Here is a 26,253-nt window from a genome sequence, read left to right on the forward strand (position 1 = left end):
GTTACCGTCAGATTCACAAAGCAAACCTTAGATGGTAGTTAGCGGCGCGCTAAGTCAGCGAGGCCGATGATTGGTTGATAACGTCATTGGCCTTGCAGCGAATCACAAGCATGTTCACAAAACCGTCAGTCAATCGTAGGGAGCCCCCTCCAGCTGGGGCTTCAAAAGAACCCGTTATCTTTTTCCATTTTCTTCCTTTTAAGGCAAACTGTACTAAATCGTAATCTAGGAAATTCATTATTTCGTCGTTTGCTGCACATTAACGTCAAGGTAACTCTGCTGTTCAATGTCTTTTTATCTAAGAACATGCTTAAGGGGAAGAAAAAGAAGATAAGGAGGAGATTGAGGCAGGAAGAGAGCAAATTAAAAATAATGTGGCACATATATAAATACCGAGGCAGACAAGGACGGAAGGAAGGAACGAGGAAAAGTTATGACTGTCTTGCCTTATCTGCAGCCCAACTCCTGGGCTGTCACCCGACAAAGGTCCAAGGTTCCACGGAGGGACAAATGTAGAGATGGATGGATGATCGAATGGATGAGGAGGTAGGAAGATGAAGGAGGAGGGAGCTCTGGCAATCCCCCGGCTGCGGGCGTCGGTGTTGCCATACCGCCCACACTTATCATATACCTCTTAAAGTGTGTATATCTCATCATTTTATAAAGAAACGGGCTTCCTCTGCTCGCAGAGTTATATTTCAAGTTGGAAAACGCGATTTATAAGCATTTATACGTAAATATGATAATATTGTTAGCGTTTACTACACCTCCGAGGCAGTAGTTATTTAACAACATATTTAGCGTCACACAGAGCGCTTTAAACCTTTGTAAATCGGCGCGCTAACCCGTGACGACATCGATTAGTTGGTAGTTATTACCGCGCGAGCTTTGTGTACCCAATGTTCTCAAAACTACGCACTAAGGGCCCAAAACTACGCCCTAAACCTTTGTGAATCTAGCCTCAGCGGCGGCGGCGACAGCAACGCAAGCCACGCGAAGGCGGAGTTGTTAACTCGAAAATATTTTGCAATCTTCTTTCCATCTTTCTTGACATGTCAAGCTATTGATAATAGGTATGACTGACTTTCCAACATCAACATAAATCATTTGGGTGCTTGATCACTATAAAAAAAACCCACTAGATTTAACGTGCAAAATATGTATGATATAGAAGGAAGTTTAACTTATCGAACAAGCTTAACCTCCTCACCCTTTCAGACATGGTGCTGCCATTTCGGTGCGATTTGAATAATTAGTTCGCGTCCTCAGTCTCGCGATTACCATTGCCTCTCCTTCTCTACTGTGGATTTCAGAGGCTGTGAGTTTTCGTTTTTTGGGAATAATTTTGTAACCAACACTCGTATCAGTACAATATTTTGTTACAGTGTATTTCGCACACTGCCCTAATTTTTATGGGTATCGTGAATCACCAACAGTAGATAATGAAGGCACTTCTCCTTGTAGCAAGAGGGGAAAGTCGGACTTGCCACTCAAATAAACGAACACAGGTAGTAACGTAGTATTATGACGTATCAGAAGCTCCTCCCACCCTGTCCCTCTTCCCTCTCTCTCTCTCTCTCTCTCTCTCTCTCTCTCTCTCTCTCTCTCTCTCTCTCTCTCTCTCTCTCTCTCTCTCTCTCTCATAATGTGGCCACTGACGCAGGCTTCATAACTATTAAGACATGCATTATTTGGTAGTGGCCTTGTATGGTTTTTTTTTTTCCTTTTATACTGACAAACACCCTTTATTGAATTAAAGATTATATATTACAAATTGATACCGAGATAAGATTGGTTGACTAATGATACGAACAAAATATTTATAACTTTTAATTTTCATCAAAACTTAAGAATAAATCTCCCTCATCATCACTGTCACCATCAAAGTTAATAATGACAGGATCGACACTTTCATGACTATTGTCTGCTAAACAATAATTGTCCTCGAAAGTTCGTGATCGACGAACTGCACCTTCCCATTCCTCTTCAGTGATAGAGAGCCTGGCTTCCTCCATCCTGGTCTGCAGGTCAGCTCGCGTTAAGCGTTGCAGTGAGGAGCGCACGTGACGTTTCATGAACCCCCACACCTGCTCAATTGCACTGAGCTCAGGATGAGCAGGTGGCAGACGGACGATCTCGTGGCCCCATGCGCGGATGATGTTATCCACCTTATACTGAGGGTCTGGCCTGTTTTGACGGCTGATACTTAGGAGCTCAGGCCTTGTTGCCTGCTGCGGGAAAGGTATTTCGCGGTTCTCCAACCATTCAATGAGATCGGATTTCCTCGTGGCAGTGGTGGGACAGCGGCTCTCTTCAGTCAGTTTGCTGTGGCATGGAGCATTGTCCATCACCAATACTGCTGGTTCCTCCAGGACCGGCAGGAGTTGTGATGTAAGCCACCGGATGAACAGCTCGCTATTCATTTCGCCGCGGTAGTCGCCGGTGGTATTCTTGGCAGGAAAAGAGAGGAAGGAGCCCTCAATGAAAACATTGGCTGTGCCAGCTGCGACTACCACAAAACGTTCCACGTCTCCTGGAGGCACCTGACGGCTGTAGGTGGCACTGGTGACAGGCTGCGTGCTACCCACCCATTCCATGTTGTGGCTCATCCTGGTGGTGAACCAGGTCTCGTCCACGTACACCACCATCCTGTTTTCTTCCTGATGTCTTTTTAGATTCCGCAAGGCGCGTATTCTGCGGTACACGATGTCCATGGATTCCTTATCGACATAGAATTTCCGTTGAGAGGCTCTATACCGGAATCCCATTACATGGAGTAATAGCCACAACGACGTCTTGGTGGTACCTTCAGGGATGATGCTGGCTGCCGTCAGGTTATCTGTCAGGGAAACGAGAGTGAATGACTGCTTAGCAGCAAACTGTGCATGAATGTGGCGGCGAATGCCTCCGATCGTGAAGCTGTCGATGACGGGCTGGGCTGGGGATGCTGGTGATCTGTCAGACCGTGACGTGGTGCTGCGATGGACAATAGACTGCACCGTACTCACTCGCATCCCTACGGCCACAACAACACGGTGGTAAAGCCTGTGGAGAGGAAGGGCAATGTAGATATATGGTTGATGTAAAGTTTCATAAAATTTACCTTTCATGGATTAAAGATAGGAGTTTCGGCTTGAGTAAGGCCGTAATTCTAATGACGGGGCGGTACAAAGTTTCATTTATTATAGATTACACATCAAATAAGCATAAACACTTGCCTATTCAAAGCAATTTTCATGCGATTGGTGGCTTTCTCCTTGTTAAAAAGTTGAAAATTCGCGTGACAAACGCATTCTTACAGCCATCCCGACAGTGCTGAACCTTAGATACCATACTTTGTTCAGTTTCTTGATAGAAGTACACGACTGATGCCGTGAGTCCAAGTTATGTGACGAAGAAATACAGGAGAAAAACAACGAATACAACCGAACAATCGTTCTACCATCAATTATGGTGGTTAACCTTTACTCCCATCCTACTATCACATGTCGCTATATTCAGGTATGTGTCACTATAATAAAAAAGTCCCACAACCACATCATTCATGCCTTAATTGCACTTTCAAAAATACTTATATTTTGCCTTAATTGCACTTTCAAAAATACTAATATTTTTTCCATGGAGAGAGAGAGAGAGAGAGAGAGAGAGAGAGAGAGAGAGAGAGAGAGAGAGAGAGAGATGAGGCAGGGGACGAAGTGGAGAAAGGGAAGAGGGACAGGGTGGGCGGAGCTTCTGATACATCATAGTACTACGTCACTACCTGTGTTCGTTTCTTTGAGTGGCAAGTCCGACTTTCCCCTCTTGCTACAGGGATAAGTGCCTTTATTATCTACTTTTGGTGATTCACGATACCCATAAAAATTAGGGAAGTGTGCGAAATACACTGTAACAAAATCTTGTACTGATACGAGTGTTGGTTACAAAATTATTCCCAAAAAAACGGAAACTCACAGCCTCTGCAATCCACAGTAGATTCATTGTGGGCACGCCACGCCGCCTTAATACAAAACACGCCACGACTCAAAAACCTCCGCCCCTAAACTTGCACCAAAAAGCACACAAACAAATCCATGTGGCCGTCTCTGTGGTTCCTCCGTCCTTACAGTTCTCATGTCAATACGGCGTGAGCGCGGCCAACCCACCAGTCTAGACTCCGCCCACATAAGCACGTGGATAAACGAACAACAAACACACACACGCTTGCACACTCCAGGGCCCGTATCCTCGAGAGCTATTAACTTTTACTCTTAAAGTTACTATCAAAGTTAATAGTTTCAAATTATTAAGAGTAAAAGCTATCCTCGTCAACTTTGAGTGTAGGTATTAGCAAATCCTGGCTACTATTATCTTCTTCTTCTTCTTCTTTATGGCGGGCTCGTTGCTAAGGACGCCTCCGTGCAAAACGTAAACATCCGACATGAATTAAGTATATATTTCAAAAGAAAAATAAAGAAAAGATGTATAAATGTACAACAGAAACATAATAAATGGCAAACACAAGAAAATACTGAGTTTTGTGGCAGATAGAAGCAGCCTCAAAGGCTGTTTTTACTCCGTCACTCGTCAATACCCTTATCTCCCCTCCTGCGTCACGACTTGCTCTGCTGAAATTACCGCACCATAACCACGTCATCTGCCCCAATGATCTACGGGCCGGAGAACCAGCGCAGAAAAGGAGTAAGTTTAATTGGTCGCCAGATGAAACGGTCTTCTTACATCAAATTCAAGAAAAAATACGTATAATCAGAGGGTGTTATGGGAAGAGTATCACCCCTGAGGATAAGAAGAGAGCGTGGACTGAAGTGGCAGAAGCTGTTACAAGGTTGGTAATCACATATTCATGGTTCAATCAGCTTACAAACTAACCTAACCTAATCAATTGGGTATTTTTTGCATAATAACACAACCACTGACCTTCCAAACAGAACATACCTTTTCATTCTGTATCTGAATAGTTTCATTATGACCATTTCTGCCACAACCCCCTCTCCCTCAACAACCTAACATAACTAAACCTAACCATGCCAAACCTGCCCTGTCCTACCGAACACATCCTAACTTAACATGCCAAGTTTGTTGGGGGGGAAGAGGGGGTTGGTATAGATAGTTATGGCATATTTGCCCTGTTTTCTTTCTTTATTTATTTTTATTTGTTTATTCTTTTTTTTTTGGGGGGGGGGGGGGGATGCTAGGCATGCCAGACTATGGACACTTTTACAAGTACTTTATGTCAAGACTATATGGGAATAGGTAGGTTTCGTGAGAACGGTAAAGTAAGATTAAAATAGTATATTTATAGCATTGGCCAAACAGATTATGGTGATATAATGTTAGATTGGAATGTACTCAAGATAATGAAATTAAGGTTAACGCTTTTATTTTTTTTGTTACATATTCACATATCCATGATTCAAGTAACTTGCAAACTAACCTAACCTCGTCAAATGGGTATTTTTGTATACAAACACAACCACAGAGTTTCCAAACAGGACATACTTTTTCCTACTGCTCCATGTGAATAGCATCATCATGACCATTTCTGCTGCAACCCCCACTCCCTCAACAATCTAACATAACTAAACCAACTCCTGCTAAACATGTCCTACCAAACACGTCCTAACCTAACATGGTAGGTCCCCAAGTTTGTTAGGGTGAATAGGGGGTTAGTATAAGAGAGTCAAGTCACATTTACCTGTTATTTTATTTATTCCTTATTTAGATTTTTTTTGGGGGGTGGGTGGGTTGGGCATGCCAGGCTCTCAACACTTTTACAAATATTTTATGTTAAGACATAGACTTCACAATCTCTTGATGGTATGAGTCTCCATGAGCAGCGGTATCAAAAATTCAAAGTCGTTCCTAATAAAATCCCGATTAATTGTTTTTATATAAGTATAACAAAACTTAAAAGGCTATAAAATCCTCAGATTTTACGCTAGATGCACAAACATCACCAAATGCAGAGATAATCACTTATATTTTCAGAATCAATATCTTATAAGTTTTGCCCGAAATAGCTACTTATTTTTTTTTATTTAGTGCAATTTTTTACGTAAGTTTTAACATCTAATAAATCACTAATTTTCACATTAGAAACTTAATACTCGAGGAAAGCATGCAGAAACATCTTAATTTTACTCAACAAAAGCAAAATATTCATTTTCTATATACAATCACAACTTATTTTGGTTGAATTCCGATGTCACTATTGCCATCCTGGCACCTGTACCCAAGGTCAGGTCTGAGGAGCCCAGGAACTCCAGGAGGTGCCTGAACCCGTCCCTGTGGCTGTCGACCAGCTCGACCAGGGCGTCGAACATCACAGAGGAGCTCCACGGTAATCTTCATCTCCTCCTGCTGGGCAAGCTCTGCTTGCAGCACGGGCCACAGAGGAGTTGCCTGGACCTTCCTGGCCAGGTAGCCGGCGTAGTTGCCAACCCGACGAGCTTGAGCAAATGCAGGCGACGCGGAACTGAGCTGAGTTTGTTTCCTAATACGTAAAACTGTGGACTTCACTATCCTACAGTTATCATTCATTTGTCAACTAGTTGTGAAGTCTATGGTTAAGACTATATCGGAATAGGTAGATTTGATGAGAATGGTAAAGTAAGATTAAAATATTATTTTGATAGCATTGGTCAAACAGTTTCTGGTGATATAATGTTAGGTTAGAAGTACTCAAAAGAATGGAATTAAGATTAATGCTTTGAATTTTTTTGTATAGCTGTATTGTGTAATATCCTCCTACTTAGAGAAAAGCATTTTAGAAAAGTAGGTAATGAAAAGTAGTATTTATGGCCATGTTCATAACAACTAAAAAGTTAATGTCTTATGATGCATGTAAATAAAATATTGGTACTGATTTAGCTTTCCATCACAGCATGTATTAAATGTTATTGGAGAAGTTATGGGAAATAAAAGCATGCCATAGTGAAACGATTAAGAAACTTGCTTCACATTTATACCCTGACAGTGCCTTCCTGGGAGTGGACCCCGTACGCAGGATGACTGTGAGGCGTTGGTACAACGTACAACAAAAATCAAAGCCTTGCATTGCCAAGTGCAAGAATGAGCAGCAGACTGGTAATTTTTTTAGTTGTTATGTCTTTAAATGTAAAACATATATTAGTTAGTTTTTATGTGCTCACAGAATGCAGCTATACTGGCCACAATGCCTTTATTTCAGCTTAAAGTTAATAAGTTCATAGCAGTGAACTGCATATTTGATATATAATTTTTTTTAATGTTCATCTGTCAATGACTATCAATCTATCTAAATACCTTGGTTGTCTTCCCCCAGTGAAGGGTTTTAGCCAAGACAGGCACACACTTACTCACACACTCACACTCATGTACACCACTCTCTCAGCTGCACAGCCCCTGAGGGAGTAAAAAGGCCCTCACTATATGGTGGATTAGCTGCACAGTTCAGGCAGGGAACTTCCACACCAAGGCCTCACAGCATACACTGGTTTACCCCTGCCCCATCATAACAATGACATTTTCCCTAGCACCTGAGTGCCCCACACATGTGGCACCACAGATACGCAGGCGCCTGCCTATATAACTATGACATTAACTGTGGTAGATAAACTGGTGTATGACATCATAGGCTGCTCGTCTCATGTATTTGAAGGGGTACCAGAGCCATTCAGCATTGACATGATGTACTAGGACAGCAGCAACAGTCAAGCAGCAGTGAAATATTGACTGGCCTGTATGTTTTTGGCAAAAACTTTTATATTCTTATTAAAACAATTTATTAATTACCCTTAAATTCATATTCTTTGTAGATACACACTTTATCAGTATTGCTAGAGACCATCCCAGCACATTGTTCATTACTTGTTGAAAAGATACCATTAGCTGCTCTGGCAACAGCCACCGCTTCAATATCTGCTGGCCCTATGACACCAGCCACTGCTTCATCATCTGCTGGCCCTATGACACCAGCCACTGTTTCATCATCTGCTGGCCCTATGACACCAGCCACTGCTTCATCATCTGCTGGCCCAATGACACCTGCCACTGCAAGGGATGACAATGAAGCTGCTCCACCAGTCACCACCTACTTCATCGGAGTTAAGAGATGCCTTTCATAGGGCAGCAGTATAATTTTTTGATGCTGGGGCTGAATATTACTGCCTCAAGGCTATGATTTTGTCACTTTTTTTTTTTTTTATTACTGAGGAGGTTAGGGTGGAAGGGGTGAAAAATAATTTGTGCTGTTTTTCGACAGAAATGATTAGCAAATTCATTCAAAGCACAAAATTTACCGGAAAAAAAATTGTGTGCCATTGTGAGTGGGTTCACTTGAGATTGGGCTCCAATACGCCTCCGTGGTCTAGTGGTCAGCATGCCTGGCTTCTACGTGGGCCCGGGTTCGAATCCCGGCCTGGGCAGTCGGCGTGCAGCTCACCCAGCTGATCATCCTCCCTCTCGGGCTGGTCGATAAATGACTACCTGGGGAAACTGTGGTAGCCCGGATGTCACACTGGCCCTGTGTCCCGGGGTAATGGGCTCCCTCTCACCACAGGCTCAAGGCCCAATGTTACGGAGATGAGCACCGAGGCCACGCGCTGCTATAGCGTATGCCCCAACTTTACCTTTACCTTTATTGGCTCGACTGACAGACATGGCTTTGTATGTCGAAGGTCACTGGTTCAATCTCCACAGCCAGCACTCTCTAACTTGGATTTTTCCGAGTTCCCTAGAGCCTAGATTAATTTCTCGGTGTTAAATGAGGAGATTTGCACCGGCACCCAGTCATGGGTGTTACAAGATGCGTTGTTACAATCAGGGGCGTCATTTGGCCTTCAAAAGTGGGAGGGACATTAGGGCAGACAGTTTATATATATATATATATATATATATATATATATATATATATATATATATATATATATATATATATATATATATATATATATATATATATATATATATATATTTACCATCATTAGCTTATAACACCTTTAGGCACTGATCATATTTGCATTTTATGTAGTCTGTGATGCAGGCAGGATATTCATTAGCACCTAATTAGACTCATGCTGCTCCAGTGCTCTCTGATGAACTCACAATCAAAGATGTAGTATACCTATAGGGTAGCATTGAGTAATCTTAGGTCACTTGGTAAAGTGTTCACCTAAGTCCGACCCAAGCTGACAACATAAACCTAAGCGTGTTTGCAAGCTGAGTGTTTAGAATATTGGCATAATAATAAAAGATGCTGAAAACTAGATTCCACTACTTTATTGAATATATGAATAATTATATACTGAATTTGTAATGGAGCTAAGAAAAAAAAAGCTATGTTTTCAGCGGTCATACCATGATCTCATGAAAATAATTAGGTTGACATATATAATTAATTACTACGTATTTTGGTATGATGACCATTGCACGTTAATACCATAGCTTTGCGATCATTGAGTAATCTTAGGTCACTTGGTAAAGTGTTCACATAAGTCCGACCCAAACTGACAACATAAACCTAAGCATGTTTGCAAACTGAGTGCTTAGAATATTGGCATAATAATAAAAGATGCTGAAAACTAAATTCCACTAATAGAGTAATTATATACTGAATGTGTAATGGAGCCAAGATAAAAAGCTATGTTTTTCAGTGGTCATACCATGATCTCATGAAAATAAATAGGTTGACATATATAATTAATTACTACGTATTTTGTTATGATGACTATTGCACATTAATACCATAGCTTTGAATCCAATGATGAATATCTTCAAGCAAGACACAAATAGCAACAGATTGGTCACCAATTCACTCAGTAAACACAATACTCCAGAAAAGTATACACTGAATTCACAATAAAGTTGTTTTTCCACTTGGAACTTTGTAAACAGAAACCAAGTAACCTCGTTTTACTTCACTCATAAGTCATGATGTTCGCGATGTGGTCACCTCGACCTTTCGTTCCTCATCCCTCACACTGGCAGACGTCTCTAACAAGCTTTCTTACCACCATTATCTCAATATGAATAACCGGCAGCAATAATTATAAATCATATTCTAAATGACATTTTAATGCAATTTTAATGTCATCTTTTTCATTTGCATGTGTGTACCTTTCTGCTACAAATAAAAGTTTTTTTTCCCATGTTTTGTTTTCCTTAACTCGAATATTTCACATTTTAATCAATAACAAAGGCATCAAACACTAATTGTATGTTCAAGCTATGTTTATTTTTTTTTTCTGTTGACATAAACTACATCGTTTTCCTTTGGTGCCATTATTTTCACATGGGTACAGTCTATCACTCCCACAACACCGGCAAGTTGGTAGAATTCTGCTTGCTTTACACGGATCTCCACCCTATCAAGGGGAGACTGGATAAACCTCCCGACTACCTACGGGTCACTGAGGGCGGCCAGAGTTTCCACAATCACCCTGCTTACACTACTCTGGCTTACCCCCTAACTCATCACTTGAACACTGCAGCATTTTTCCTGTAGCCAAGTACCTTTAAGTCAAAATCACTTTCAACCCCGGGGTGCGGGAATGCTCCCTTTGAACTGGATCTTGTAGCTCTCTTCTCACCAAATCAGTCACATACTCCATTCCTGCACGGTCTAATATGTATGTCTTGACAAGTTCACCATCGTTATACAGTTCCAAAGCGCCCTATCAAACTCTAAATTGCGGAGGCGGGCTGGACGAGGAAGTCCGGGGGCCATGTTGATATGGGTCTGGGTCTGGGTTTCACTATTAACTTTACTATTAAGTGTTTAGAAGTCCTCGCCAGCACTCTCAAGTTAATACCAAAGTTAAGAGTAGGTATTAGGCTAATAGTTGTTGAGGATACACTTTGAGAGTGAAGTTAATACCAAAGTCGAAAGTTAATACCAAGTTTAGTATTAATAGTTGTCGAGGATACGGGCCCAGGTTAACCATGGCAGATGTTTCTGTCAATCAGAAACGATTACACCATTTCCTTGAGTGTGTATGAAATTATTTGGTGAGTGATTCACACAATTCAAACATTCTTAATTGAGAGAAGAGCAGTGTTCAAGACGATGCGTGTGTGTGTGTGTGTGTGTGTTTGTTGTTAGTCGATCCACGTGGGCGGAGTCTACACTGGTGGGTTGGCCGCGCACGCGCCGTATTGACCTGAAAACTGTTGGGACGGAGGAACCACAGGGACGCCACACCCACTCGTGTAACACTAGCATATCACCTTAAAATAATATCCAATTGTTGCTAATGATAATAACCTGTTACCAGTGAGGATTGTTGCCTAGCATCGGTCAGAGGGAAGTAAGAGGGAGTAGGTAGGGAGACACCTACCGAAACGGGCGCAAGCCACTCCCGGTGAGGTATATAAGGGAAGCAAGGAGGGTGCTGCAAGAGCTCCAAAGACCCTTCCTGTGTCCTCACTTTCCGTTTCCCTGTTGTCTCATCTACACCAGAAAGTAGTTCAGCAAGCTCTCTAAAGACAAATAATCTTATTTTTCACACCACACTACATACACGCAACACACACACCACTTCTCCAATTTTTTTCTAAATTCAAAATGGCTGATCAAATTTCAGCCTCAGAGTCCCCGTCTGGGGGGGAGGGGGGATCACAAATACCCCCAGAGCGGACTCCACTTTCGGCCTTCGACCCAAGGGGTCTTCTCTCTAATTCATTATGTGGAACACCATCTCTCCTCCTTTAAACTTCACCTTCTCTTCCTCACCGAAACACAGGTTTCCGAGGCTACTGACAGCAATATCTACTCTGTTCCCTTCTACTATCTCTATCCTTAATTGTAATCCAAAGCTGGATGTTGCGTCTACGTGCGCAACGACATCAGTTGTTCTCGTGCCCACGACCTTGACTCTTCAGAGTTTTCCACCATCTGGCTAAGACTTCATTGTCATTCTATTACTAAATACATCTGTGCTGTTTATCTCTCACCTAACTCTACTAACTATGTAAAATTCTTCAACTACTTGAACTCTAAAGTGGAACACATCCACTCTCCCTTCGCTTAAATCTCCATCTTAGGAGATTTAAGTGTTCACCACCAGCTTTGGCTTTCATCCTCTTTCACTGACCAGCCTGGTGAACAAGCCAACAACTTTGCTATCCTCATTGATTTAGATAAGTTGGTCCAGCACCCTACACGTATTGCCGACCGTCTTGGAGACAGGCCCAACATCCTATACCTCTTCCTAACCTCAAACCCTTCTGCTTACTCTGTCAAGCTGTTCTCTCCGTTGGGCTCCTCAGATCACAACCTTATTTCTATATCCTGTCTTATCGTTCCTGTACAGCCTCTGGATCCACCGAAGAGGCGATGCTTCTGGCATTTTCTTCCGCTCAGTGGGACGACCTGAGGATGTACTTTTCCGATTTCCCGTGGAATGATTACTGCTTCCAGGAGAGAGACACCTCTGTCTGTGCCCAGCGCATCACAGATGTGATTTTCTCTGGAATGGAGCCACATATTCCACGTATTTTCTCTGCTCCTCATGCTAAGAAGCCTTGGTTTAATCTTGTTCTCGTGCTATCAAAGATAGAGAGGCAGCTCACAAAATGTACCAGAGCCTTCGCACTCCTGCTAACCATGATCTCTACATTTCTGCCCGGAATCGTGCCAAATCTATTCTTCGACTTACCAAAAGCTCTGTCATTCATAGTAATGTCGAAACATTGCTTTCTCTAATTCTTCTAGAGACTTCTGGTACCTGGAAAAAAATATCTACTTCAGTTTCACTTCTTTATCTTTCCCTTCACTGCTTAACCCTGACGGCAGCACTTTCATCTCATCTTTCTTTAAGGCTGAACTCTTCTCTCAAACTTTCCGTAAAAACTCCACTCTAGACGATTCTGAGCACATTCCTCCTGCTCATCCTTCCTCTAACTCCTTGAAGCATGTTTAAATTTTTAAGAATGATGTTTTCTATGCCCTCGCTGGCCTCAACTCTCAGAAGGCTTAGGGACCTGATGGAGTGCCTCCTATTGTCCTTAAAAACTGTGCTTCCGTGCTGACACCCTGCCTGGTCAAACTAATTCGCCTCTGCCTGTTAACATCTACCTTTCCTTCTTGCTGGAAGTATGCCTTCATACAGCCTGTACCTAAGAAGGGTGACCGTTCCAATCCCTCAAACTACCGCCCTATATCTTTACTTTCCTGTCTTTCTCAAACTTTTGAACAATCCTTAACCGGAAGATTCAAAAGGACCTTTCTACTTCTGATCTTCTATCTGATCGCCAGTATGGGTTCCGCAAGGGGGTTCTACTGCCGATCTTCTTGCTCTCTTAACTGACTCCTGGTCATCCTCTCTTAGCCGTTTCGGTGAAACTTTCTCAGATGCGTTAGATATATCGAAAGCTTTCGATAGAGTCTGGCACAACTCTTTGCTTTCTAAACTGCCCTCCTACGGTTTCTATCCTTCTCCCTGTTCCTTTATCTCCAGTTTAGTTTCTGACCATTTTATCTCTGCGGTGGTAGACGGTCACTGTTCTTCCCCTAAACCTATCAACATTGGTGTCCCACAGGGCTCTGTCCTATCACCCACTCTTCCTGTTATTCATCAATGATCTTTCCATAACAAACTGTCCTATCCACTCATACGCTGACGACTCCACTCTGCATTAATCAACTTCTTTCAACAGAAGACCCTCTCAACAGGGTTTGCAAGACTCCAGACATGAGGATGCAGAACGCTTAATCTCAGACCTTGCTATCGTTTCCGATTGGGGTAAAAGGAACCTTGTGTTCTTCAATGCCTCAAAAACCCATTTTCTCCATCTATCAACTCGACACAATCTTCCAAACACCTATCCCCTATTCCTTGACAACACTCAGCTGTCATCTTCTTCAACACTAAACATCCTCGGTCTATCCTTAGCTCAAAATCTCAACTGGAAACCACATCTCCTCTCTTACTAAATCAGCTACCTCGAGGTTGGGCGTTCTGTATGGTCTCCGCCAGTTCATCTCCCCCGCACATATGATTTCCATATATAGAAGCCTTGTCCGCCCTCGAATGGAGTATGCATCTCACGTTTGGGGAGGCTCCACTCACACAGCTCCTTTGGACAGAGTGGAGTCTAAGGCTCTGCGTCTAATCAGCTCCACTCCTCTAACTGACCACCTTCTACCTCTTAAATTCAGCCGCCATGTTGCATCTTTTTCTATCTTCTACTGATATTTTCATGCTGAGTGCTCTCCTGAACTTGCTGACTGCATGCCTCCCTCCCTCCTGCGGCCCCGCTGCACACGACTTTCTACTCAAGGTCATCCCTATACTGTCCAAACCCCATATGCAGGAGTTAATCAGCATCATTCTTTCATCCCTTTCACTGGTAAACTCTGGAACAGCCTTCCTTCTTCTGTATTTCCTCCTGCCTATTACTTGACCTCTTTCAAGAAGAGTGTATAAAGACACCTCTCCACCCGAAATTAACCTTACTTTTGGCCACTCTATACTTTTCGCTATATGGGAGCAACAGTTAACGGGCTTTTTTGTCTTGAGCTGATCTTTGTGCTTTAAACAAATAGTAGGCCACGTTATCGTTATGAATTCGCTCTAAGGCTTTTGTTGTAGTTGTTTGGTGATTATAAATGTCTAAAATCATATTTTACCCAGAAATTATGAATGTCTCTTAATTAAACAGACCACTTAAGTTTGCCAAAAATAATAATAATGAAATAAATAACACTTATATATTATCCATCTTTTTTTCTATACGTGAGGCCAAAGCAGTGCCAATGATAACTAAAGTGGTCATGTAATGTACGAAAAGCAACATCAGCATTGAACACTCCGGCTAACCCTGAACTCTAAAGCGGCGTCTACACTATTGATGGGCAATCGCGGAATCGGACGGACTGACGAGGGGGTAAGGAGTGTGAGCGTCCACACTATAAGCGACAGGCGTGGCACAACTGGTGAGCAGCTCGCGCCGGTGTTGCCGTTTTTGGTACGAACGTACCAGATTTGGTATTTTTGGTTGTACAAAGTATGACTTCCACTAGATCTGGTACAAAATAGAGATGCTATTTTTGTTCTATACATTGTGGAAATAAAGTGAATAGTGTCGTAAAGTGTTACATTCATGTTCTGCCATGTAATTCGTTAGTGTTCAATACCTTCAGCAACCCAAGAGGAATAGATTTACATTTTTATACGTATGTAGACCAGTAAATAATGTTATATTTACTCAATCTGGTATGTTTTGTGCTCATTTGGTACTTTTTATTGGTGCAGTCTGGTACGCTATGGACGACATGGTGTCGCGCCTGGGGTGCTCACCCTGGGTGCCCACCTTGAAGGAAGAATACATGGAGTGGCCCTCAGCGGGCGCCGCAGGGGGGTAGGGACGGGCGGAGCTTGGCCGGTGAGCAAGTCCACTCATAACATAGGCTTTTTCGCTCCCAGATCGTCGGAGTAAATGAGTTTGTCTGCCTTATTTCTTCCACATATCATATGTTTTTAGTTATTCAACTGCTGCGGTATATGCACTAAGGATGCTTGTACAGGTTTTCATAGAAAAAACAAACCAGCATTTCCTTGACTTTATTCCATAGAAGCTGAGATGAAATGTTCCACACCGCTTTGATCCCTCACACTTCCTCTGTATAGTATTCATTATATATTGACCATAGCCTCACTTTTAATGTAGAAGGATGTACAGCCTCAGATGTGATCAAAACTCACTACGAGAAAACAGAAGGAAATATTGGGGCAGGAAGGAGAAATTCTTACCCATGCGCAAATAATAGTCTATATTTAACTCGTCGTCAACCAACCCTGTTACACAATCATGCATGTCATTGTTAAAGGTATATTAACCAGTAAAGGGATAAAATGCAACATACAGGTCAGGCACCAATTACTGAGAGGTGTTGGCTACATGTTTTTAGGGAGAGAAATGGTTGTTGAGTGGTTGAGATGTCTTGATCACAAAAAAAAGACTTACAAGAGTGGAATAAATAATAAAAGATTACTCCTGTAAGAGAGAGAGAGAGAGAGAGAGAGAGAGAGAGAGAGAGAGAGAGAGAGAGAGAGAGAGAGAGATTGAAAATGAGGGGGAATGATAATGAGAGAGAGGTAATGAGAATGAGAAGTAGAGAGAGAGAATGACAATGAATGATATTTTTTTAGTTTTTTTACGTCGCGGCCTATTGCGCCGGTAGGCTTCTTCCCGGTGGGGCCTGATGGTCGGCCCAAGGCTCCTTCCCGGTGGGGCCTGATGGTCGGCCCAAGGCTCCTTCCCGGTGGGGCCTGATGGTCGGCCCAAGGCTCCTTCCCGGTGGGGCCTGATGGTCGGCCCAGCCCGTTCTGGCACATGCGAGTGTTTATAGTGGCGCCATATTTCATTGGCTCAGGTTGCCCTCCCGGAGCTCATCTTTAATCCTAGAATCTAGAGTCCGGGTTGATAGGTGGTCTTCTGGACAGCATGTGGGTAGTTTTAAGCCACTCGGCGGCGGCTGAAAAATCCCGGCTTGGTGGCATCGGTCAGGGATTGAATTCGCGTCCTCCTGAACGCGGCGCCGTCACTATGTCGACTCAGCCACCGCCTCCCCAGATAATGAGAATTAGAGAATATAAATGAGAGAATGAGAATGAGAGAGAGAGAATGACAATGAGAGAGAGAGAATGAGAATGATAAAGATAATAAGAATTAGAGAATACAACTGAGAGAATGATAATTAGGTGTGTGGGTGTTGTGCGTCCGGCCAGCCGGGCAATGTTATGGGTGGACTTGAGGGAGGGGGCGGAGCGAAGCCAGGGCCAAGACTGTTTCACTTCTGTGACGTCATGCCCTCTCCTTCCATTCTTCCTCCAAGGTGCCCACCCACCAACCAAATGCCTCTCGCTAGCGGCTAGACTCTTGCTCCCGCTCCGCGTAGCCCCGCCCACTTTAGTATATATGGGAGTTGTGGGGAGCCACGTACGGAATTCCGGACGTGGCCACGCACAGTGTGGACGCCGCTTAACGTCCAGTGTATTGAAACTCTAGTGCAGTGTTTTAAAGTTTTCTCCGCGGGGGAGGGGGGGGTGGGAATGGTCAGGTCCGGAGGATAATTTTTAATAATGATTTCAGTCAAATTTTTTTCAAAAAAGATTTTTACATTTCCCATTTTCCTATTTTCAGCACCTGATGGCTTTGGCTTTTTACAGTCACATTTGCTAAGTAAGCCTTTAAGTAATGGGGTAATGAAATCAACGAAATCGAAAAAAATCAACGACAACAAAAAAAAACACAAAAAACAAGTGGAAGTTTATTTTTTGGCAACATTGTATGACTGATGACTGATCTGCGATGCCCCGTGCCACGCCAGTTGACGTGTGACGTTATTTTGCTGTGAGAGGAACACGGCAGTTGCTTTTGCTCTCCTACTGTGGTAGTAAGATGCTTATGACAACAAAAATTGTACAAAAATTACAAAAAAATTATTAAAAATTATGTATTTTATAAAAAAAATATTTTTTTTTTTAATAAAGATATATAAATAATAAAATTCAGTAATGTAATATATTATGACCGCAAAACTTTCAAACTCAAGAAAAAATTATAATAATATAAGGTCCACTATAGTAATTTTTTAATAAAAGGGGTCCGCTGCACAAAAAAGTTTAAGAAACACTGCTCTAGTGTCAAGTGAACTAACAGTCTATTGACTGCCCGCTCGTTACACCATTAGCCTACCTTACCTTATCATATCAATAGTTTAGTTATCTGTGATTCCTTTAATAACAGAACCCGTCATATTCAACTAATTTTATGAATAGTTTCAATACAACAGTAACCAACCTATCCAACTTTGTGTGTGTGTGTGTGTGTGTGTGGGTGTGGGTGTGTTATGCACCTGTACGGGTCCCCTGCGCATCATTAATCCAGATCCAGTGTGTGTGTGTGTGTGTTGATGGTTTACGATGACACACTTCCCGCAGCCCCTCAACTACCGACAAATTGTTACATATTTTACCTAAAGCGTTATTTTGATCAAGTGTATTATGTTTTCCCTCTACATGTGTTCATAGTCAACAGTAGCGAAAACATTTAACTGTAGTGAGCCCCAGAAGCTTGCAGGGAATATTCTTGTAAGACACCCACGCCTCCAAACCCAAAATCTTCCCCGCACACAGCTGAATGTCTGAGCCGCAAGGTAGCAATGGAGTGGAGCACATTTACGAACCAAAATTATTTCATGAATATGTATTTAATGTATACAAGGTGATGATGTCTGCTCGAAAAAATATTATTTTGCATTCCTTTTACAATGGTTACTCAATGAATCAATTACATTACTTAACTAGAAACCGTTTACAAGCACCTACTCGTACCCTGCTCAGTATTGTTTGATGTAGCCTACACCATTTTTTTTAGAAAATAAAAAAAATCTTTCAGCAGTAAAAAATAAGAGAAATTTATATATGAATACGTAAATATATTTATACATATGAAAATATTTATTTTTATTTAGAATGGGCAATTGTGTGTTTGAAAAGTAATTTTGCGTCAGAATGGAGTAGGCATGAATTTCCTACAGTAATTCTCTCTCTCTCTCTCTCTCTCTCTCTCTCTCTCTCTCTCTCTCTGCAGATCTACAGCGCCACCAAGGCCCGCTACGAGGTGCCGGTGCCGCTTATTCTCCCCGAGGCTGCCTCCAACGACACGGGCTTCTCGGTGGGAGTGGCTGCCAACGGCGACTCCTTCCACTTCAACGTGACCAGGGCCTCCAACGGGAACGTGGTGTAGGTGACGCTGGTGGTGGTGCCGTGTTGAAGATGGTAGTAGCAGTAGCAGTAGTAGTAATAGTAGTAGTAGTAGTAGTAGTAGTAGTAGTGAGGATAATTAATGCTGAATTGGCTTGTTCTCAAATAATCACTGAAAACAAATATTAGCATTGTATTTTCGTGTTTGTTTTTAATTCATCTATATCCACCACATCGCTCAGCTTATCCACAATCTCCACTTACCTAACCACACTCACCTACTGACCTACCCATATAATTCTCTTACCTAGCACACTCCTCTTACCTACCCACACACTTCCCTTACCTAACATTTCACCTACACAGGTTCCGCACAGCGGGACCACTTACCTTCGAGGACCAGTTCATTCAAATTCACACCTGGCTGGCATCATCTTACCTCTATGGCTTCGGCGAGAGCACTCATGTGAACTTCAGGCACACGTTCGAGCCCCGCAGCACCTTCCCCATCTTCGCCAGGGCCCAGGTTGTTGGCACGGTGAGTGGAGGAGGACGAGAAGGAAAAAAAGGAAGGTCAGAGATGAGTCAAAGATTACCTATAGCCGAGTAGAAATAAACGGTAAACTATGTAGGTGAAATGGGAAGGGGGGAGTTCAATAAAGGGGGCTAAATGAGGGATGAAAAAAGTAGTGGATATGAAGGAATATAAATATGGAAAACCGGAGATGAAATGGGATGGAAAATAAAGGAGTTAGGTAAAGAGTGATCAAGGAGATGAAGGATTAGGAAGAGGAGGAGGAGGATAATACAATGAAGAAACGAGAGGAAGAAGAGGAAGAGGAAGAGCGGTTGATGAAAAATAGGAAGTTGGCGAGATGATAATGATGATGATGATGATGGTGATGATGATGATGATGATGAGGAGGAGGAGGAAGAAGAGAAGAAACGAAAGAAGGATTATGGAAACGAGAGCAATGTTTTTTTTGTTTTTTTTTAACTTTATAACGAGTAATAAATCTTTATCTATCTATGTCCACCTATCTATCTGCCTATCTATCTCTCTATCTATATTTGTCCCAGGAGCCGATGAATGAGTATGGTCATCACCCTTACTACATGGTTATGGAGGACGATGAAGGCAACTCCCATTCCGTCCTGCTCTATAACTCCAATGCTATGGGTAAGGGAGCTGTTATAATTATTTTATTATTCCCCTTCTCTTTTTCATCAAATAGATCTCTATCTCTGTGTACTCTGTTCTGCCTCACAAATCCAATGTTATGGGTAAAGAAGTGAGCTTTTATTATCGATCAAACTCCTTTTTTCTCTTTCTCTCTCCCTACCACTCTATCTATCTTGCTATCCTTATCTATCTATACCAATCTATACTATGTTTTGCTTTACAACTTTAGTACTATTGGCAGTGGCGTAGTTAGGCCTGGGCTTTCGGGGCTATAGCCCGAATGTTTTATGAATAGCCCCGGATCTCATTTTTTTTTTTTTTTTAAGAATAGCCCCAGCCAGGCCAATACAAAATGTTAATTTTTGTTAAGCTGTAACATAAATTATATTTCATAAATCTCCTACGGAGATCATACGGTTTCTTTTCGTCCGGTTCACGTTCCTAACGTATTCACGGCCATTCGCCAGTCAACCATCAGTCAGGCAGTGGTGCCAGGCGCCAGCCAAAGTGAGTATCCCGGCCCGCGCACACGTGTGAGCGAGAGAGCTTGTTGATCGGTAGTAGCAAGCAAGACCTGAATCTAAGGCTATGGATATAAGCACTTTTTTCAAATAAAATGGGACAAAGGCAATGAGTTGCAGCCTGCAGGGTAAGAGCAGGCAGAGGAAGAGTTACTTCCTGCTTTTTTTTTTTTTTTTTTTTTTTTACAGCTACGGAGACAGTTCAAGGACATAATGAAAAAAAAAAAAAAAGGCCCGCTACTTACTGCTCCAGAACTGAGGTTAAAGGAGTTTTCAAAATCAGAGGTCAATTTCGGGAGGAGAGGTGTCCTGATACTCTCCTCTTAAAGGAGTTCAAGTCATAGGCAGGAGGAAATACAGATGAAGGAAGATTGTTTCAGAGTTTACCAGCGTGAGGGATGAAAGAGTGAAGATGCTGGTTAACTCTTGCATAAGGGGTTTGGACAGTATAGGGATGAGCATGAGTAGAAAGTCTTGTGCAGCGGGGCCGCAGGAGGAGGGGAGGTATGCAGTTAGCAAGGTCAGAAGAGCAGTCAGCATGAAGATATCGATAGAAGATAGAAAGAGAGGCAACATGGCGGCGGAATTTAAGGGGTAGAAGACTATCAGTATGAGGAGGATAGCTGATGAGACGAAGAACCTTTGATTCCACTCTGTCAAGGAGACCTGTGTGAGTGGACCCCCCCCCCCCAACACATGAGATGCATACTCCATACTGCTGTTGCTGTAACTGCAGATAAGTCAGGATGGGAAACTGCCGCTGCCTTTACATTGTCTGTTAGCTCAGGTTGGTGAAGCAGAGGGCTCTTTAGCCAGCTAGCAAGTATCCATGGTCTAGCGTTTTTGTCACACAAGGCATACTAACTCCTTAAAATAATATGGTAGTTATGTATACTGTAATGATGGTAAATGTGCACACTGCACCGAATTCCTCCAGCAATCAGCAGCTCGAAGTGGAACGAGGGACCGTTATTTTTTTTCCGATTTCCAAAGGATCCAGTTATTATTTAACGAATTTGAAGAGGTTATTTATTGCTATTTTGCTGTAGGCAAAGACATGTGGTCATTATATAGTTACGTGATAATTACGCGAGATCGAACTTCGTTGACATAAAAATAAGTTAAAAGCATAACAGTAAAAGAAGCTTCAAGTACGTCTTTAACCCTGTATGAAATAAACTTGCAGCCTGCAGGAAGTGATGACATGGCAACAATAAAAACCAGCATCTAAATTTATAAAATGTAGTAGTAGAGTAGTAGGATGCATAAGATGAAACCTGACAGGCCACATTATTTACTATCGTAATATTATTACCTAGGCTATGACAACGGGATAAATAATACGTCTGTTATAAGGCTAAAGGCTGAAAGTAGCTTTCTTCCTTTTTTAGGTGAGTAGAGCAAAAAAATAAATCGATTGTTCCGTTGCCGCTGGAGTGAGAAGTTATTATTTCTTCATACTTAAGTTGTGGCTACCATTAATATTAATATTATTTACAAAATGAATTGCTTAATCTTCCTATTGAAAAAAGATGGGTAGTATAAAGAATATGTTGGCAGTTTAATTTCCAGACACGGGCAAAAAACGAGAGTTAAGTGTAAAAGTGTTGAGTTGTAGCTTTCAGTCTCCTTGGTAACATAATAAATTTAATAAAAAACTAGATGTATTTGTGAAAAATGGTAGTTTCTAATTGTTAATTACTTAATGTTCACTTACTCAGATGTTCCTTATTTTACTATAGTACATTGTAAAAACGGCCAATTGCTTTTCATCAGTTTTTAGTGCCTTGTTCTTTGCAGTAAACGTATCTGAAAGAATGAATTTTAATTTGAAGTTGTCTGTACAGTACATTTATATGTATGATACATCAATCAGTCTTAAGCGCTTAAATGTGCTTATGCTTTACCATAATTTGATAATGACCTTGAAAGTTTTATTATGACACAGTTGCCATATTTTCAGAGTTAATTACTGCTAAATACAATAACACATAAATTGGCCCTAATTTATGTCAGAGAGGCCTCAGAATTAATCTAAAAACTCCGCGCTTCTCTCGCCTCCGACCACCCATGATTTTGAGCTGGTTTAAGCCCACAGTGTTTCAAGGTCCTAAATACGCCCCTGACTATTGGTAAAGGAAAGAGCTTTTATTGTTGATCAAACTTTTCTTCCCTAGGGATGAAGGCACCTTACCTCCCCTCCCGGTGAGGAATATATGGGAAGCGAGGAAGGTGCTAAAGCCCTCCAAAGACCCTTCCCATGTCCTCACTTTCTATTTCCCTATTGTCTCATCAACACCAGAGCTTAGTTCAGCATGTTCTCTAAAGACAGATATTCTCTCTTTCCACACCACACTACATTCACTCAACATACACACCATTTCCCCAAATTTTACAAATTCAAAATGGATAAACTAAGCAAAGCCTCGGTGTCCCTGCCTGAGGGGGGGGAACACAAATTCCCACAGGGAGGACTCCCCTTGTGGCTGCCGACTTGAGAGGTGTCTTGATAACTTCTCAGATCTCTTTCTTATCAATTTGTATTCACTTTACAAGGTCTTCAATTTTCAATTCTTTGGTGCATCTTTCTTCTTCTCTTTTCTCCTCTTCTCTTCCTCACCGAAACACAGGTTTATAAGGCTACTGACAGCAATCTCTACTCTGTTCCCTCCTACTATCTCTATCCTAAATTTCCGTCCAAAGCTGGATGATGCGCTTACGTGCGCAACGACATCACTTGTTCTCGTGCCCAAGACCTTGACTCCTCTGAATTTTCCACCATCTGGCTAATACTTCATTGTCATTCTATTACTAAATACATCTGTGCTGTTTATCTCTCACATAACTCTACTAACTATGTAAAATTCTTTGACTATTTGAACTCTAAATTGGAGATTATCTTGACCCACTCTCCCTTCGCTGAAAATTTTATCATGGGAGATTTCAATGTTCACCACCAGCTTTGACATTCATCTTCTTTCACTGACCAGCCTGGTGAACAAGCCTACAACTGTGCTATCCTCAATGATCTAGAGCAGTTGGTTCAGCACCCTACACGTCTTCCCAACCGTCTTTTTTTTATTTTTTTTTTTTACGTCGCGGCCTATTGCGCCGATAGGCTTCTTCCCTGTGGGGCCTGATGTTTAGCCCAAGGCTTCTTCCCGGTGGGGCCTGATGGTCGGCCCAGCCCGTTCTGGCGCAGGCGAGTGTTTATAGAGGCGCCATGTTGCACTGGCTCATGCTGCCCTCCCGGAGCTCATCTGTAATCCTATAATCTAGAGTCCTGGTTGATAGGTGGTCTTCTGGACAGCATGTGGGTAGTTTTAAGCCACTCGGCGGCGGCTGAAAAATCCCAGCTCGGTGGCACCGGGCGGGGATTGAACTTGCGTCCTCCTGAACGCGGCGCCGTCACTGTGCCCTCAATTTATCCAACCTTACCCCTAACCTTTCTGCTTACTCTGTCAAACTGTTCTTTCCGTTGGGCTCCTCCGATCACAACCTAATTTCTGTATCCTGTCCCATCGCTCCTGTATAGCCTCTGGACCCACCGAAGGGGCGATGCTTCTGGAATTTGGCTCCGCTCGATGGGACGACCTGAGGATGTACTTTTCCGATTTCCCGTGGAATGATTACTGCTTCCAGGAGAGAGACCCCTCTGTGTGTGCCCAGCGCATCACAGAGTTTATTGTCTCTGGAATGGAGGCCCATATTCCACGTACTTTCTCTTCTCCTCATGCTAAAAAGCCGTGGTTTTGTCACGCTTGTTCTCGTGCTTTCAAAAATATAGAGGCAGCTCACAAAAGGGACCAGAGCCTTGGAACCCCTGCTAACCATGATCTTTATATTTCCGCCCGGAATCGTCCCAAATTTATTCTTCGACTTACCAAAAGCTCTTCCATCCATAGTAAATGTTAAAACCTTGTTTTTTTTCTAATTCTTTCAGAGACTTCTGGCACCTATCAAAAAATATCTCCTCCAATTTTACTTTTTCATTTTTCCCTCCTCTCCTTAACCCTGACGGCAACACCGCCGTCTCATCTATCTCTAAGGCTGAACTGTTCTCTTAAACTCCACTCTGGACGATCTTGGGCATATTCCTCTCACGCATCACCCCTCTGACTCCTTTATGCCTGTTATTTAGATTCTTAAGAATCATGTTTTCTATGCTCTCTCCGGCCTCAACTATCAGAAGGCTTATGGACCTGATGGAGTGCCTCCTATTGTCCATAAAAACTGTGCTTCCGTTCAAACACCCTGCCTGGTCAAACTTTTTCACCTCTGCCTGTCAACATCTACCTTTCCTTCCTGCTGGAAGCACGCATTCATACAGCCATTACCTAAGAAGGGTGACCGTTCCAATCCCACAAACTTCCGCACTATAGCTTTACTTTCCTGTATATCTAAAACTTTTGAATCAATCCTTAACAGGAAGATTCAAAAGCACCTTTCCACTTCTGACCTTATATCTGATCGCCAGTATGGGCTCCCCAAGGGGCGTTCTACTGGCGATCTTCTTGCTCTTTTAACTGACGCCTGGTCATACTGTCTTAGCGGTTTCGGTGAAACTTTCTCAGTTGCGCTAGACATAAGAACATAAGAACGCAGGAGTCTACAGGAGGCCGGTAGGCCTGTACAAGGCAGCTCCTTTGACCCTAAGCTCCCGTGTATCTAACCCCACCTAATATCGCTGTCCATGAATTTATCTAGTCTATTTTTGAATGTGACAATTGTATTGGCGCTCACCACATGACTGCTAAGCCTATTCCACTCATCCACCACCCTGTTAGTAAACCAATTTTTGCCTATGTCCCTGTTGAATCTGAATTTATCCAGTTTAAACCCATTACTTCGTGTCCTACCCGGTTCTCTTACCAACAAAACCTTATGAATGTCTCCCTTATTAAAGCCCTTCATCCATTTATAAACCTCAATCATGCCTCCACGCACCCTTCGCCTTTCTAGAGAATGCAAGTTTAACTGTTTGAGTCTTCCCTCGTATGGCAAGTTTCTCAACCCCTGAATCATCTTAGTCATCCTCCTCTGCACCGATTCTAACATTTTGATATCCATTCTATAGTAAGGTGCCCAGAACTGAACCGCAGAGTCAAGATGAGGTCTAAACTAATGCTAAATATAGTTTGAGGAAGACTTCGGGGCTTCTGTTGCTTACGCTCCTTGAAATAAATCCCAGTACTCTATTAGCTCGATTTCTAGCTTGAATGCATTGTGCCCTTGGACGGAGATCAGAGCTCACTAATACCCCTAAATCCCTCTCGCACCCAGACCTACTTATGAGAGTGTCATTTAAGCAATAGTTATGTGAGGGGTTGTTCCTACCTACACTCAGAATACTGCACTTCCCTACATTGAACTCCATCTGCCATTTATCCGCCCAGTCATACAATCTGTTGAGTTCACCTTGGAGAATACTATCGTCCTGATCCGACTCAATTACTCTACCGATCTTGGTATCATCTGCAAATTTACTAACATCACTACTAATTCCTGTATCTAAGTCATTGATATAAATAATAAACAAAAGTGGACCTAATACCGAACCTTGTGGGACCCCACTCGTAACACATCCCCAGTCAGATCTTTTACCATTGATTTGCACTCTTTGCTTCCTATTGCTAAGCCACGCCTTGACCCAGTTCAAAACTTTACCCTCTACTCCATGAGCCTGTAATTTAAGCAACAGTCGTTGGTGAGGAACTTTGTCAAACGCTTTACTAAAATCAAGATAGATTACATCATAATTTTCATCTCTGTCAACCGCCTCAAATACTTTATTGTAGAAGGACAAGAGATTGGTGAGGCATGACCTACCTTTTGTGAACCCATGCTGCGAGTCGTGAATTAA

General features: G+C 42.4%; 1 protein-coding gene across 1 annotated transcript in view; it reads left to right on the forward strand.

The window, feature by feature from the left end:
• LOC127000675 (sucrase-isomaltase, intestinal-like) overlaps positions 1-26,253 on the forward strand; it is an 84,291-nt gene that overhangs the window by 29,850 nt on the left and 28,188 nt on the right. The window contains exons 4-6 of the mRNA XM_050864655.1: positions 18,574-18,725; positions 19,053-19,224; positions 19,767-19,866. Of these exons, the coding sequence (XP_050720612.1) occupies positions 18,574-18,725; positions 19,053-19,224; positions 19,767-19,866 (424 nt within the window). The remainder of the gene's footprint in view (positions 1-18,573; positions 18,726-19,052; positions 19,225-19,766; positions 19,867-26,253) is intronic.

This window comes from Eriocheir sinensis, chromosome 19, assembly GCF_024679095.1.
Source record: "Eriocheir sinensis breed Jianghai 21 chromosome 19, ASM2467909v1, whole genome shotgun sequence".
Lineage (NCBI taxonomy): Eukaryota > Metazoa > Arthropoda > Malacostraca > Decapoda > Varunidae > Eriocheir > Eriocheir sinensis.